General features: G+C 53.2%; 1 protein-coding gene across 1 annotated transcript; it reads left to right on the forward strand.

Annotated features, from left to right (window-relative positions):
* The first annotated feature begins 9,043 nt into the window (after positions 1 to 9,043).
* UBE2S (ubiquitin conjugating enzyme E2 S) lies at positions 9,044 to 13,658 on the forward strand. The gene is made up of 4 exons (XM_019710921.2): positions 9,044 to 9,238; positions 9,865 to 10,012; positions 11,477 to 11,667; positions 13,194 to 13,658. Exons 1-4 carry the CDS (start codon positions 9,236 to 9,238, stop codon positions 13,524 to 13,526), a joined length of 675 nt encoding a protein of 224 aa, XP_019566480.2. The 5' UTR covers positions 9,044 to 9,235; the 3' UTR covers positions 13,527 to 13,658.
* The last annotated feature ends 1,024 nt before the right edge of the window (positions 13,659 to 14,682 follow it).

Here is a 14,682-nt window from a genome sequence, read left to right on the forward strand (position 1 = left end):
TGCTCCTCCTGGACACACAGTAGGACTGCACTTCCCTGCTCTTCTGAGGTTAGATGTGCCTGTGGGATGTGCTTGAAGTAGAAGCAGAAGTGCCTTTCCAGATGGAAGCTTCTGAGAGTTAGTGTGTGATCCTCGTTCTCTCCGTCTTCCCCCTGCCATGGTGACTGGCACTATTTCAGGTAAGGGCTGACGTTTCTAGCCTGGATCCCAGATAGATACAGGGTAAGGATGATGCCAACTGGGGGCATTGGCCTCCCCTCAGTGGACAAAAAGGGGGAGTAAGACAAACACTTACTGCTTTAACAACTGGTGAATCGGGGCTACTTGTGACTGCAGGACAGTGTAGCCTGTTCTGGCTGATGCTATTGCCTGTGGAGAGGGAACTGCAGGGCCGGGGGCCTTTCACTGTATAGTCTTTTGCACTTCTGAATTTTTGTGTAAGTGTTTTACCTTTAAAAAAAATAATAAAGTTTGAATGGAAATGTAAAAGATGCAGGCTTTGGCAGCCATTCCCCTCACTGGGCATATGCTCAGGAGTGAGCGTGGGATGATCTGTGTCTCATCCTTCTCGCATACAGGGTGATTGGCAGTCCACTCTGAGTTGTAATGCCAGGGCTTAAATTGTATATTTTTCATTCAGCGTGGCCTCTACCACTTAACATAGCCAGTCAATCACTTCATTTGTGTTCAACCTGATCCACATATACTGTACTTCACTTGGACAAGTTGAGGATAAGATTGGATGGGAGCACTTGTGCCTTTGTAACCTAACACTTGCTCCATGTGCGCCTCCGCCACGTCGATAAACACAGCCTCTGAGCATCTGTTCTTAAGCTGCGTTTGATGGGTGGGATGGCGAACTTCTGAAATCCACATCAGATGTTGTGTGCACATGCTCCCCCCACCCCCACACTTCTCTTTAACCTTATATTTTGAAATAATTCCAAACTTGCAGAACAGATACAAAAAGAAGTCAAAGAATTCACCAGTTAATGTTTCATCACACTGCTATATGGTTTTCTTTCCATGTAAATATTCTTTTTTTTTCAGAGGCATTTGAGAGTAAGTTTCGTACATCATAATCCTGTACCCCTAAGGGACACTTCTGAAGAATAAGGACATTCTCTTACACAGCCACAGTATAATTATCAAAGTCAAGAACTTAACATTGACCAAGGCCATGTTCAAGTTTCACCAGCTGTCCCACGACTGTCATTTAGGGCAATTTGCTTTTCAGTCCCTGCTACTCTGGGACTTGGTACCACATCTGGTTATATCATGTCACGGCTCCTGCAACATGAACAGTCCCTCCGTCTTTTGCATGACATTGATGCTCCAGAAGAGTCCAGGCAGGCTGCTGTGTAGAACGCCCCTGCACTTGGGTCCATGATTCCTCATGATTAGACCCAGGCCTCTGTGTGTTTGGCAGGAGCCCCACAGAAGGGATGCTGACTTGGTAGCACATCAGGTCGGGGGCCCATGCTCTTGACTAGCGCCGTGACTGGAGACATTGGCTTTGGCCCCTTGGCCAGGGCATCCTCTGTAATTAGGAAGCTACTTGTCTGGAGATACGTTGACACCGTAGAAATCTTGTTCCTGCTGCTTTGAGCCGCCATGGCTGATCCTCTTGCCTGAATCAATTATATTATGGTGTTTGCCAATGATGTTTCTGACTTCACCACTCCTCTGGCATTACTTAGCTCGTATTCGCACCTGCTTTGGTGGGCGGGGAAGAGGATCCAGTACCTTCATTAGATGCTTTGAGATGCCCATAATCCCAACAACCACAACGTCACCAGGATTTTCCATGGCTATTATCCAGTATTCTACACTCTGTAGGCACAGCGTAATTTTTATTCCAGTCCCTGCCACTAGATGTTTGGGTCCCCCCACCATTCTTCACTACTATAAACAACTCTTTGAGGGATATCCTTGTGCATACCATGTGCTGCGTTCACTTACTTTCCTCTAGGATGAGCTCCCAGGATGTGGGAGGGCAGGTGTTTTTTGAAGACTTGGCTCCCCAACACCAAGCTGCTATCCTGTGAGCTCTGCCAAGTTCACATATGTGAGAATGTCTGTTTGTTCCCACCCTCACCAGCAACATGCATTATTCTGCTTAACCTTAATGTGTATCAGAGGTGTCGGTTTTACAGCCATTAAAGGAAGCCCTGGACCTGGCCAGTGGCTCAGGCGGTTGGAGCACCGTGCTCCTAATGCTGAGGTTGCCCGTTGGATTCCCACATGGGCCAGTGAGCTGTGCCTTCTACAGCTAAGATTGTGAACAACGGCTCTGCCATGAGCAGCTGGAGGTCGGTGTGTGCTGCGGTGGGCTGCTGTGTACTGCCATGGGCTACTGTGTGCTGCCATGAGTGGCCGGTGGCCAGCGTGAGTGGCCAGCAGCCAGCGTGAGCGGCCAGCAGACGGTGAGAGCTTCCATGAGCTGCTGTGAGCGGCCAGCCGACGACCAGCAATCAACTGCCTCAGCCGTGGGGAGCACAAGGCTCACAATACCAGCATGGGCCAGGCAGCTGTGTCCTACACAACTAGACTGAGAAACAATGGCTTGAATCGGAGTGGGGAGGGGGGAGACAGAAAAAGAGGGGGGAGAAAAAGGAAGCCCCTAGTGTACTAAGTCTATTTTTATCCAATGCGAAGTCTCTGCCCTGTGTTCGAGGGTTTGCAAGGCTGGGAGGAGAGTCAGGAGATGAGGTTCATGACTGGTGTGTCTGTCATTAGAAGGAGCGCCCTGATCCATCCCACCCAGGAGACCTCTAACCTCTGCTCATGGACACAAAGGAAAGTGGTTCTCCTTATAATTACCTGCACAGTGCGTGTAGACAACATGCTGAGAAATAGTAAGGCCACTAGGGGGCAGAGGATCTGTTAGCAACCACAGATGGTGGACTCAGAAACGAAGATGAAGATATTTACCCACAAAAAGATGCCCAGACGTTCTGGGAAGAGAGGAACCACAGTGAATGGCAAGGCCGCCTTGCTTGCCCATGGCTGGCATGTACGAGTATGTTGAAGACTGTTAAGATTCGGGTTCATTTCTGCATCAGGACGTTGCTATCGCTGCTTCCTCTGTCTACAGTGGTCTTCTCTGGATTTCCACAAAACTTGCTCCCTTGTCTCCTTTAAATCTTAATTCACATGTCTCCTTCTCAATGAAGGTCCCCCCTACCTATCTACTGTCCCTGCCCCCAGCATTCCGGAACCACCTCACCATGCTCCAATTTTATAGTAACATCTTTTGATACCTCCAACTTCTCCTGCTTACTCACCTGGACGTTCCCCATGTTACACTGAAAGTCCTGCGTCTTGGGCAACCCCGGATGGTTGGCCATTTGGTTTTATGGCTTCTTGTTCATTATGTCTCTCCACCAGAATGGAAACCCCAGGAAGGTGGGGATTTGCGTCCTGTCCTAGTCATTGATGTTTCCCAAGCACCTAGAACAGCGCCTGGCAAACAACTGGTGCTAAATAAATACTTGTGGAATGAACGTTCAGACCCTGAAGGTGAAGATGCAAATATGTACAACCTTGCCAAAAGCCACTTGGCGGAATAGCAAATACATGTGCCCTTTGACCCTGCAATTCCACTTCTAGGAATTCTCCTCCAGGAAAGCACACAGCTGTGTCCAGAGACAAACGTTTGCAGATGCTCACTGCACTTCCACGTAGCCAGTCGTCAGTCAGTCCGAGACTGCTAGAAACTCTGGTGTGTTCTCATCCAGGAATGCTGCGTGGCCTGCTGATCTACACACACTGTCCAAGCAGGATGTGTGGGGATGTGGACAAATGCACCTCTGTAAATGTCCAGGAAGTGTGGGGAGGACACCCCGGATGTCACTGGTGCGTGCCTACAGGGATGTCCATGTGGCAGGCGAAGGAGGGCTAAGCCACACCTCCCACTTCTACTTCTGGCACTTCAGAAACCGTGTGACTTTCCCTTCAAGCATGTATTTCTCTGTAATTTAGTATGGATGAATAGAAGAAATGAAAATTAATTTCTGAAGCCAGAATTCTAGCTGAAGGGACAATTTGGGTTTCATTGTACAAAAGTAAGTTTTGAGGCACCAATATTCAGCAAAAGGGCACCCCTTTCCCCACTCCACCTCCAGCCCATCCTCTGCTGAGTCCAGCCTCCTTTAGTGACTCAGAAAGCCCATCACTAAGCCACTTCCCAAGTGGGCTCTCAAATCCACCTGCTTCTCTCCGAACACCATGGTTACCACCCTAGCCCAAGTCATAACCAACTCACAGCTGGATTTCCTGCTTCCACCTGAGCCTCCAGCCCAGTCTCTACCCAGTGGCCCCAAGCTAGAGTCTCAGTGTGAGTACGAAATCCACTCACACCTCCTAGTCAGAATTCCTCACTGGTTCCCTAGGGCTCTACCGAGCCCTTGCCCGTGGCCCTTAGGCCCACAAAGCCTGGCGCCTCCATGCACACCTCTCTGAGCCTGGAACATTCTTCCCTCACATCTCTCTCTTTACCCGCCCTTCTGGCTGCTTTCCAGTTCCTCCTATCATTCTTTTCAATTCTTAAAAAACAAAACAGGTTTATTTATACCACACATACAACTCACAGATTTAAAGTGTATAAGTCAGTGGTTTTTAGTATATTTAGAATTGTGTAACCATCACCACAATCAATTTTAGGACATTTTCATCATCCCCAAAAGAAGATCTATACCCATTAACTTTCAGCTCCCTATTCCCCAATCCCCCAGCCCTAGGCAACCACTAATCTTTCTGTCTGTATGGATTTGCCTGTTCTGGACATTTCATGTAAATGGAGTCACACGATATGTAGTCCCTTGTAACTGGCTCCTCTCACTGAGAATCATTTTCAAAGTTCACTCATGTTGTAGTGAATGTTAGTGCCTCCTTCTTTTCTACGGCCGTATAATATTCCATTGTGCGGATGTGCCACAGCTGGTTTATCCACTCATCAGTTGATGAACATGGGTTGTCTCCACCTTTTGGGTGCTGTGAATAATGCCACTATGAACATTTGTGTGTGAGTTTTTGTATAGCCATGTTTTCCTTTCTCTGGGGTACATACCTACCAGTGGAATTGCTGGGCCATATGGTAACTCTACGTTTAACCATTTGAGGAACTGCCAGACTCTTTTCCGAAGCAGCTGCACCATTTTCATTCCCACCAGCTATGTGTGAGTGTTCCAATTCCCCACATCCTCCCCAACACTATTATTATCTGACTTTTTGATCATAGCCATCTGGTTGTATGAAGTGGGGTGTCACTGTGGTTTGACTTGCATTTCCCTGGTGGCTGGTGATGCTGAACATCTTGTCATGTGCTTATTGGCCATTTGTGTCTCTTTTTTGACCACTACTGCCACTTCTCAGGGTCACTGCAACAGCCTCCTCCTCGGCCTCCCTGCCTCTGCCCTTACCCCCGTTCATTCTCTTCACCCAGCAGTCAGTGACCTGGGAAAACCTGAGTCAGACCACAGCACTCCTCTGCTCAAAATACTGCAGTGGCTCCCTACTCCCTCTGAGGAAAGGCCAGAGTCCTCACCATGGTTTTGAAGGACTTGCATGATGACCCCTCCCCAACCTTGACCTCATACATCTCTCTGACCTCATGGCCCCACACCCTCCCCCTTGCGCACTGTTCCAACCATACCTGCCTCCTTGCAGCTTCTGTAATGTGGACCTAGGCTCCAGCTGTTCCCACTGCCTGGAATGCTCTTCCTTTGAGAAGTACATAGCTAACTTCCTCCCTTCTTCAAAGCTGGGTTCAAGTGACACCTGTTTGGTGAGGCCTACTCTGGCCACCTGGCTTAAAATTCACCAGGGCATCTGCACAACCTGGTACTCTGAGCCTGTTCCCTGCTCTACTTTTCTCTTTTTCCACAACACTCGCTCCCTTGTGACATACAACGCATTTCACTTATTTTATTTCGTTTTTGTGTCTGTCTTCCCCACCATGGTAAGCCCCACAAGAGCAAATATCTTCTTCGTCTGTTCACTGCTATATCCCAAGCACCCAGAAAGGTGCCTGGCACATAGTAGGTACTCAATAAATATTTGTTGAACACCTTCAATCTGTCAGGCATTCCAGAAGGGGCTGAGGACACAGTCCCTGCTCTCCTGGGTCTGATTTAGATAGGGAGACAGAGACAAATATGTAAACAAGTAATTACAAATTCTAATGGACCACAAAGATCATAGAGGGTGATGTGAACAGTGTGAAAGTGGAGGCAAAGGAAGCTGATCTGAGAGGTGACATTTTAAGGTGAGCCAAGGACACAGGAGGACAGAAGAGGAGGTGGAAAGCTCTCCAGGTACAGGGGAATCACATGTGAATGTCTTCAGGTGAGACAGAGCTTGGCTTAGACCAGGGACACACAGAAAGAAGGCCAAGGGGGCCTCAGGGAGAGTGTGCTGATGGACCTCATGCGAGTTTGGGATTGATTCAAAATTAAGTATGGAGGGGGGGCTCTTGGAGGGTTTTTAGCAGGGGTGGGGCACGTTTGGATTTCAGAGGTCGGTAAAGGACAGCCTCCCTGAGGGCCAACTTCAGCCACTGCCTGTTTCTGTAAACAAAGTCTGATTGGAACAAACCTACCCCCTCCATCTACATATCGTCTATGGCAGCAGAGCTGAGTAGGTTCGGCAGACTGATGGCCCACAACGTCAAAAACCTTTACTGAAAAGGTTTCAACTGTTCAGGGTGTAGGCCATCCCTTTCCTCCCTCTCATACCAGGTTCAATCTAACACCAATTCCTGTGGACTTCACTAAACCCCATTGCCTCTCCCATCCCCCTGCCACCAACCTGTCAGAGCGGCCGGCATAACCACTTGGACGGCTGCAATCACCTCCCCATTGGCCCTTGTTCCTGCCTCTAAGTCACGTGGAATCATGCTGTCAAAGCCTCCGTGGCTCCCCAGTGCTCGAGGAAAAGAACACACACTGCGCAGGTATGTGACAAAGCCACTGCTCCCCCTGACGTCTCTGACCTCAGTGCCCTCCACCTGCCCAGCTCCCTCTGACCCAGCCTCACCGGTTTCGTGATGGTGCCCCAAACACACCAAGCACAATCCCCTCCCTGGGCCTTTGTAGCTGCTGTTCCCTTTTCTCGAAATGTTTTTCCCATAGACCTTTCTGTAGTCCAGGTGACCCTTCCTCAGAGAGTCCTTCCTGCCCAGTGGAAGTCAAATAGCAGCCCATCTTCCCTATCCCCTGACCCTGATTTATCACTTGGCCACATGATGGTGTACACGTTCTTGCTTACTGTCTGGCTCCCCTATAAGGACATAAGCCCCATGAGCACAGGGGTTTTGTCCTTTGGACTCTGTGTCATATCCCCACAGCTTCCTTCCTGCCACATCATAGGAGCTCAAAAAGTTCATGGAATGAATGGCGGTGTCTGGAAGGGAATCATAAACTATCCTAACAGGGCTATTGCAAGGGTTACATGAGATCAGGCCCTGACACATGGCAAGTGTGTCATAAACAATATCCATTACCATCATCATCATGTCTGTTGAGTGGGTTTCTGAAACAGACCATCACCTCTGCCTTGTCCTGGTTGGGGGAAGCCAGGGCATGTCACTTGAGCCAGCTCTTCTTTCAGTATCCCTGTCTGTTCTTAAATGGGCAGGCATCGCCTGCACACAGCAGGCTAAGATTGAAGGTCAGGTGTGGGAGAGGCCCGCATGGGTAGGCCTCCACCAACCTTAGTTGTCACCATGAGTGTTACTCCATGGGTGTCTTTTACACCCTTCTGCCTCCTTTTCCAGAAGTGGAGCCCCGTGAGGGGAAGGTGGTAGCCAGGAGTCTTTTGAGGACACTGTGGCCAAGCTGGACCCTACTTTACTGAGCTCAGAGGCCCTGAGAGGGGCACCACAATCCCAATGCACAGATGAGCCAATTAGGCCATTTCAGCCTCTGAGTCTCTCCTCTCTTGGCATCAACACAGACCTGTTTTCAGGGCACTGCAAGCCCATTTTCTGAGACCTGGAGAAGCTCCCCTTTCCCGGTAACTGGGTGTCCATTTCCCAGACAGAGAAGGTGAGTAGCGAAGGCCTGGAGGCTGTGGGTCGGTCCCAGGGGGGTGGTGCCCTGAAGGCCTGGGGATGCTTTCTTCTTTCTCGGGCATCACGAGGGAACCCAGCGCCCATTTCCCACGGGAGGAAACTGAGGCCAGGCGTTGTGACTGAGACCTGGCCAGGGTCAGGGGTCATACTTCGGAGAGCCAGGCGTCCAAGCTTTCAAGGTCGCACTGACTGGTCTTGGAACCTCCACAACACACAACACATATCACAGGTCAATCCCCACATAAAATGGCGCCTCAAGGAAAAAAGTAGAGCGATTCCCGGCGCCCACCCCCACCACAGGCTAAGGAGGGGTCGCGGCCGCCCTGCCCCCCGCCCTGCACACTTTATGCATATACAAAATTAACGAATTTCGTTGGCTGTGAGCGGCTTGGCCCGCGCTAAGCAGGGCCCCTATTGGTCACTCTCCAACCTCCCACCCCCTGGCTTCGCCTTCTCCGGCACGGATTGGCCCGTGCGAGTCTCGGGACACCGTCCCACGATTGCGCTTTCCTATTGGCTGTAGCGCCTTCCATCATCCGTTTAACCCCCCAAGTCCCGCCTCCCCTCGCCCCTCCCGGGCTCCGCGGCCAACCGTTAGTCGCGTGCGCGATTTCCTGAGCGTCTGGGCGCGCGTGCGTACGCCGGACCATGGCGGCGTCTCATTCAAACGGGCCAATCAGCAGTCCTATTGCCTCTCGCGTTCTTTCCCTCTCGACTCCCCCGTCTCAGCCCCTCCATACTCCGGGGTCCCCATTTCGACCCCTGCGCGCCCCCATTGGTCGGCCCGCGCCCGCTCCACAACTTTTCCCGCTTCTGCTCGAAGCTTGCGGAAAGGGTGCGAGCGCGTCGAATGCTGTGGACCGTGCGCGCTGACGTCACGGGTCGAGGCGCGGCGCTCAGAGGGTGCGAGGGGGCGCGGCCTGTAGCCGGATATAAAAGGGTGGCGGTGGGCGCGCGGCCGGCTGAGTGCGGCCGGGCATCCGGGGTGGGTGGAGTTGCGGGTGCTGTCGGAGGTGGGCGTCTGAGGCTGCGGGGAACGGAGCGGGGCCGCCGGGGCCTCGTCAGGGCCGCAGCGGCAGCAGTTGGGCCCCCCGCCCCGGCCGGCGGCCCGGAGAGCGCAGGAAGGGGGCCGGGGGGACCCGCCCCCGGCCGGCCGCAGTCATGGTGAGCGCTGCGGCCAGACCCGGGAGGGGTAGTGGGGGGCCCCCCTGGAGAAGAAGGCGGGGTCTCAGGAGCCTCTCGCGGCAGCGTACAGTATTAGAGGGCCCGCCTGGGCATCCCCGGCCGGGGATGGGTCCACGGGCCTTCCTGTAGGCTGGGCAGAAGTTCGGGCGGCTGGGAGGTTCATTGGAGGTGAAGGCCTGGTTGAGCCCTGGGGCGGAGGGGGGAGGTCCGGGCTTTGTGGCTCGCCCGCGGGTGTTCCGGGAGCCGCTCGGCCGCCATCTCCAGACCCGAGCTGGGGTTTCTAGGATTGTTTCACCAAGGTTTAGTGGGGAAAGGAACAGGGTAGGCCGTGGCCTACCCGGAATCATGAGGGGTCCTTGGGGGGCTACGAGCGGGCACTGGGGGCTTCTGGGAGAGTGGAGTCATCCGCAAGCCCCCTCGGAGATCCGCCCCCATTTCTACTGGGAGATCAGCCTGGGACGGCCGCCTGAAGCATCCTGGGTGGGGGTCTGCGAGCCCAGGTGCGATGGACCGCCTGGGACTGCACGGTCAAGAGTAGGGGGGGCCACTGCATCCTAGATCCTGCTGGGCGCTGCGGCCACTCACCCTCTTGTCTCCGTGCCCAGAACTCCAACGTGGAGAATTTACCCCCCCACATCATCCGCCTGGTATACAAGGAAGTGAGGACGCTGACCACGGACCCTCCCGATGGCATCAAGGTCTTTCCCAACGAGGAGGACCTCACTGACTTGCAGGTCACCATTGAGGGCCCTGGTGAGTGTGGGAATGGAAGAGGGAGAGGCGCACTTCCTAGATTGCTTGTCATCTTTAGGATAAGAATAGGAAGCTCCCATTGTAAGCTGAAATCTGCCAGTTGCTGGGGACATAATGGTAGACTGGACCCGCACGGCTCTTACTTAACTCTAGAGGTGCTCAGCCTGCAGGGCAGGACAGACAGCAAAGGTGACAAATGATTGTGTACGCTTTTCCTGTGAGTATTGTGAGAAAACCCTGGTCTCTGCGGGAGCATTTAACGGGGGCCTTATCTGGGGCTGGGGCAAGGCTGGCAGACCTGGAAGATAGATAGGAATTCAGTGGGAGTAGGAGATGGTGCCAGGCCGTGGGAACAGCATCAGCAGGCTGGAGGACGGGCCTGGCTGGCGACCTCAGACTCCATCCTGCTGTCAGGGTCTCTTAGGACATAACAGACAACTCGCCAGCCAGAGTGCTGGGGGATGTAACGGTAATAACCGAGTGACTGCATCTGGTTGTTTCATCCAGCACGGACTTAGCGCATCATTTCAGGCGCACTTTGTTTGTGCTGTTAGTTGAAGGCACAGAGTACGTCAAAATGTTCCAAGAGTGTAGTGAAGGACCCAGTCAGGAGAGGGGACAGTGGGGAAGGGGTCAAGGAAACCTCCTGTGCTGTCTCAGGGCCTTTTGGGATCCTCCCCCTGCCCCTACCCCTCATGGAGCACAGTGGGTGCTTTGTAAGAACAAAAAGAAAAAGGACAGGGGAAGCTTTTAGGGAGTAAATCTTTGAGGGCCTATAGACCTCTGTAAGGAGTTTGGAAAGGAAGTTGTTGGTAGGTTTAAAGCAGGTGTTACAGGTCTCTACAGAATTGACTTTGATTTCAGTGGGTAGACTGGGGGTTCCGGGGGGTCGAAGTTGGAGCCCAGGCAGGAAGCCATCAATACTGGTGGCATTAGGTGAGGGGTGAAGTGGTTCGGCTGGACTAAGGTGGGGACAGTCAGGATCGGACCCTGAGGTCACCTGCCTGGCCGCTGATGGGTCATATGTGGGGACTAGGGCGTGAGAAAAACAGTGATGGGTCCAGACCGGCTCCCACATCTGTTTTATCTGGTCAAGTGGGTGGACAGGAGAACTGTTGACTGAGGCAGGGAGAACCGTGGAGTTCACAACTGTCCCATCATTTCCCCGCAAGGCTTCCAAGTAGATGTTTTTCCAGGAAGACAAATGGATGCCAGTGTCTGTCTCTTGGGAAGGGTGCATGACTGGGGCCTTTACTGGAAGAGAAGAGGCAGATTTGGTGGCGACACAAGTGGGGCCACAATCGGGGCTTCCTCTCAGGGGGATGCCTGTAGCCCCTGGGAACCTAGTCTGGTCCTGCTCTCCAGAATCCCCCAGTCTTGTGGAGGAGGCAGCAGAGCTTAGGGGTTTGCGGGGTGCCTGGGATTCCTGAGCCTCCTGACCCAGTCCCCGTCCCCATACTGCAGAGGGGACCCCGTATGCTGGAGGCCTGTTCCGCATGAAACTCCTGCTGGGGAAGGACTTTCCCGCCTCCCCACCCAAGGGCTACTTCCTGACCAAGATCTTCCACCCGAACGTGGGCGCCAATGGCGAGATCTGTGTCAACGTGCTCAAGAGGGACTGGACGGCTGAGCTGGGCATCCGGCATGTGCTGCTGGTGAGGTCTGGGGGCCCTGGGCCTGGACACCCCGGTGACATCTCAGCATCATCAGTGCATTATTTATTTTTTAAAATCAACTCTGAAGTGGTTGGGGGCTTCCAAATTCAGGTTTACAGCTTTTCTGGAAAATTCTGGAAGGGTTGACAGTGCTGGACAAGTGTGATTGTACAGGTTGTTCAGTACTTGGAGCACCTAAAGTATACAGCTCATGGGTTTTTCAGTAGTCACAAAGTTTGTGCAGTCATCTCCCCGTAATTCCAGAATGGTTTCATAAACCATTGTTTCTCAACCGGGGTGATTCTGCCCCACCTCTGGAGTCAGATTTCTCATCTAAAATGGTCTGAGGGAAGGAGGCCCGGGGCCTGCTCTCAATAGCTGCCAGCCAGGGGACAGGTGTAAGGTTCCTTGCCTTCCCTTCCTCTGACATTTTGCATTGTCCAGAGACATTTTTAATTGTCGCATCCAGTGGGGCAGGCGACCAGGGGTGCTGTTCCACACCCTGCAGTGCAGGGATGGCCCCTAGTGATCAGCAGCCAATGTCAGTCGGGCCCCGATGGAGACACCCTGGACTACAGTGGTGCTCCAAGGTCCCCACAGACTACCTAAAGCATTGAGGTCACAGGCTGCCTCCCCTCCTGCTTGAAGCTTAAGGTTTTTTTTGAAAACTGGATTTCTCATGAGTCCCTGGGGAAGATGGTAGGGAGGGCAGAGAACTGGGATTTCCTGCAGGGCATCTGGGAGGCTTGAACTCCAAGATAAACAGACACTCCCCCCACCCCCACCCCCACCCCCAACGTTTCCCTCTCCCTGGAGTGTCAGTGGTGGCTGCCAGGGGACACTGGCGACGAGCATAGTGTAATTCTGAGTGTCCCCAATGATCCCTGGGGGCCATGGTGCCAGCCCTGTGTCAGGGTTGGCCATGAGGAAGCTACAGGAAGGGTCTCTGTTGTGCGGTGCAGAATTAGGGTGTGATCCTGGGTCCTTGATGTCGGCTGGGCCGGGTGCTTTGCATGTGTCACAACGGCCCCGGGTAGCACCTGTCACTGCCCCTCCTTTACAGTCCAGAAAGGTTATGTCACCTGCTCAAGGCCAGGCACATTCTGGGGCATTCTGGGTTTCCTTTTAGAATGAATGTAGAGGCAAGGCCCCTTTGCGTTCCTGGTCCCTTTCTTGCATATGGTCTAGCCCAGCCAGAGTCTGCACTTGGGATTTCTGTTAAAGCCAGTGACCACCCAGGGGCTGTTCATCTTACTGTAGCGGTGTGGAAAGAGCTTTGCAGTCCAGCAGGCCCAGGTGTGAGTTCCTAAGTTGTCTTCCTCACCTTCTGAGTGACCTTGGGGAAGTCCCTTTCTCCTCCCCAGTCAAGGCCGCAGTGAGCCTGTGTGGGTGACACTGAGCAAAGACCAGGAGGAGGTGACTGTCTGATGTGGAGGAAGTGTTGGGAGCAGAGGGAACAGCCAGGGTGGAGGGTGGTATGGCCTGTGGCTGGCCCGGCACCCTGACCCCATGCCCTCTCCCCACAGACCATCAAGTGCCTGCTGATCCACCCCAACCCCGAGTCTGCGCTCAATGAGGAGGCGGGCCGCCTGCTCTTGGAGAACTACGAGGAGTACGCGGCCCGCGCCCGACTGCTCACAGAGATCCATGGGGGTGCTGGCGGGCCCAGCAGTGGGAGGGCTGAGGCTGGCCGGGCCCTGGCCAGTGCCGCCACTGCGGCCTCCTCCGCTGACCCCTTGGCCCCTGGGGGTCCAGGGGGAGCCGAGGGGCCCATGGCCAAGAAGCACGCGGGCGAGCGTGACAAGAAGCTGGCGGCCAAGAAGAAGACGGACAAGAAGCGGGCGCTGCGGCGGCTGTAATGGGTTCTTCCCTCCCTACCCCTGCCCGACCCTCAACTCTGTCTCTAAGTTATTTAAGTTATGGCTGGGGTGGGGGAGGGCACGGGGCCACTGGGACCTGGATTTGTTTTTCTAAATAAAGTTGGAAAAGCAGCTACTGTGTCTGTCAGATGATGCCCCAGGACCAGCCTGTGCCTTGTGGGCTCCAGTCCATGCATAGGCCTCAACAGTGGGCCCTCTGGTTGAGCTCTGAGGCCACCTATGGAGTCAGGTTTCCCGCCTAAATTGGGGTGGAGGGGAGGGAGTCTGGGGCCTGCTGGCCAAGACAGGTATGAGGTGCTTTGCTCTCCCTCTGACAAACCTTGTGCATCTGTCTTGGACTAGGGCGAAATGCTGTCACCAGATCCAGCTCGGGCCTAAGATTCGCGTGTGTTCCTGCATAATGTCATGAATCCCAGGCCCAATAAGACACCCGTCTTCCAATTTCTGTGCTCAGAAATCCCGGTGTGATGATTGGTTACTTTGTCAGTTCACATTGAAGTTGAGGTCTTTGCCTGCCATATTCCTTTCTTGGGTCCTCTTAAAGGTCGTAGTGGATTACAGTTCTTGGGGGTGTAGGGACTGTCCTCAGAAGCTGCTCGGGTTATTGCTGCCTGGGCCTCGGATGTCTGACTTCAGGGCCCAGTCCTTTGAAGGGCTCAGCTGATGAGGCTGCCCAGGTACTCAATTAACCAAGTGATGATGGGATTGCAGTAACCAGTGTTGTTATAGGTTCAGCCCCCACTCCAGGGGAGGGGTGGGAACTGAAGCAGGTTAGCTTTACACACTGGCAGCCCTGGAGTGCCCATCTTATCTTGAGTTCACCTGCAGGACATGATGGCAGTCACTACCTCTTGTGCTGCCACGGAGGCTCATGCGTAAGGGCTACAAAAGTGGTGGGACGTGAAGCAGTGTGTCTTGGAGAAATGGGTGGCCACCGAAGACCAACTGGCTTCACCTCAGGTTCTCGTCCCTTCGCGACAATTTTGTTGCTAAGGCCCTCAGGATACAGTGTCAAAAATGATCATAAAATGAAAAAGAAAAATGTGAAAAAGACTTGTACATGAATTTTTAGTTTATGTTTATAATAGGCAAAAACGAAATAACCCAAATGTTCAACAGATGAGTAAAGAAATTG

This window comes from Rhinolophus sinicus, chromosome 8 (genome assembly GCF_057876585.1).
Source record: "Rhinolophus sinicus isolate RSI-liver-muscle chromosome 8, RSI-T2T, whole genome shotgun sequence".
NCBI classification, from domain to species: domain Eukaryota; kingdom Metazoa; phylum Chordata; class Mammalia; order Chiroptera; family Rhinolophidae; genus Rhinolophus; species Rhinolophus sinicus.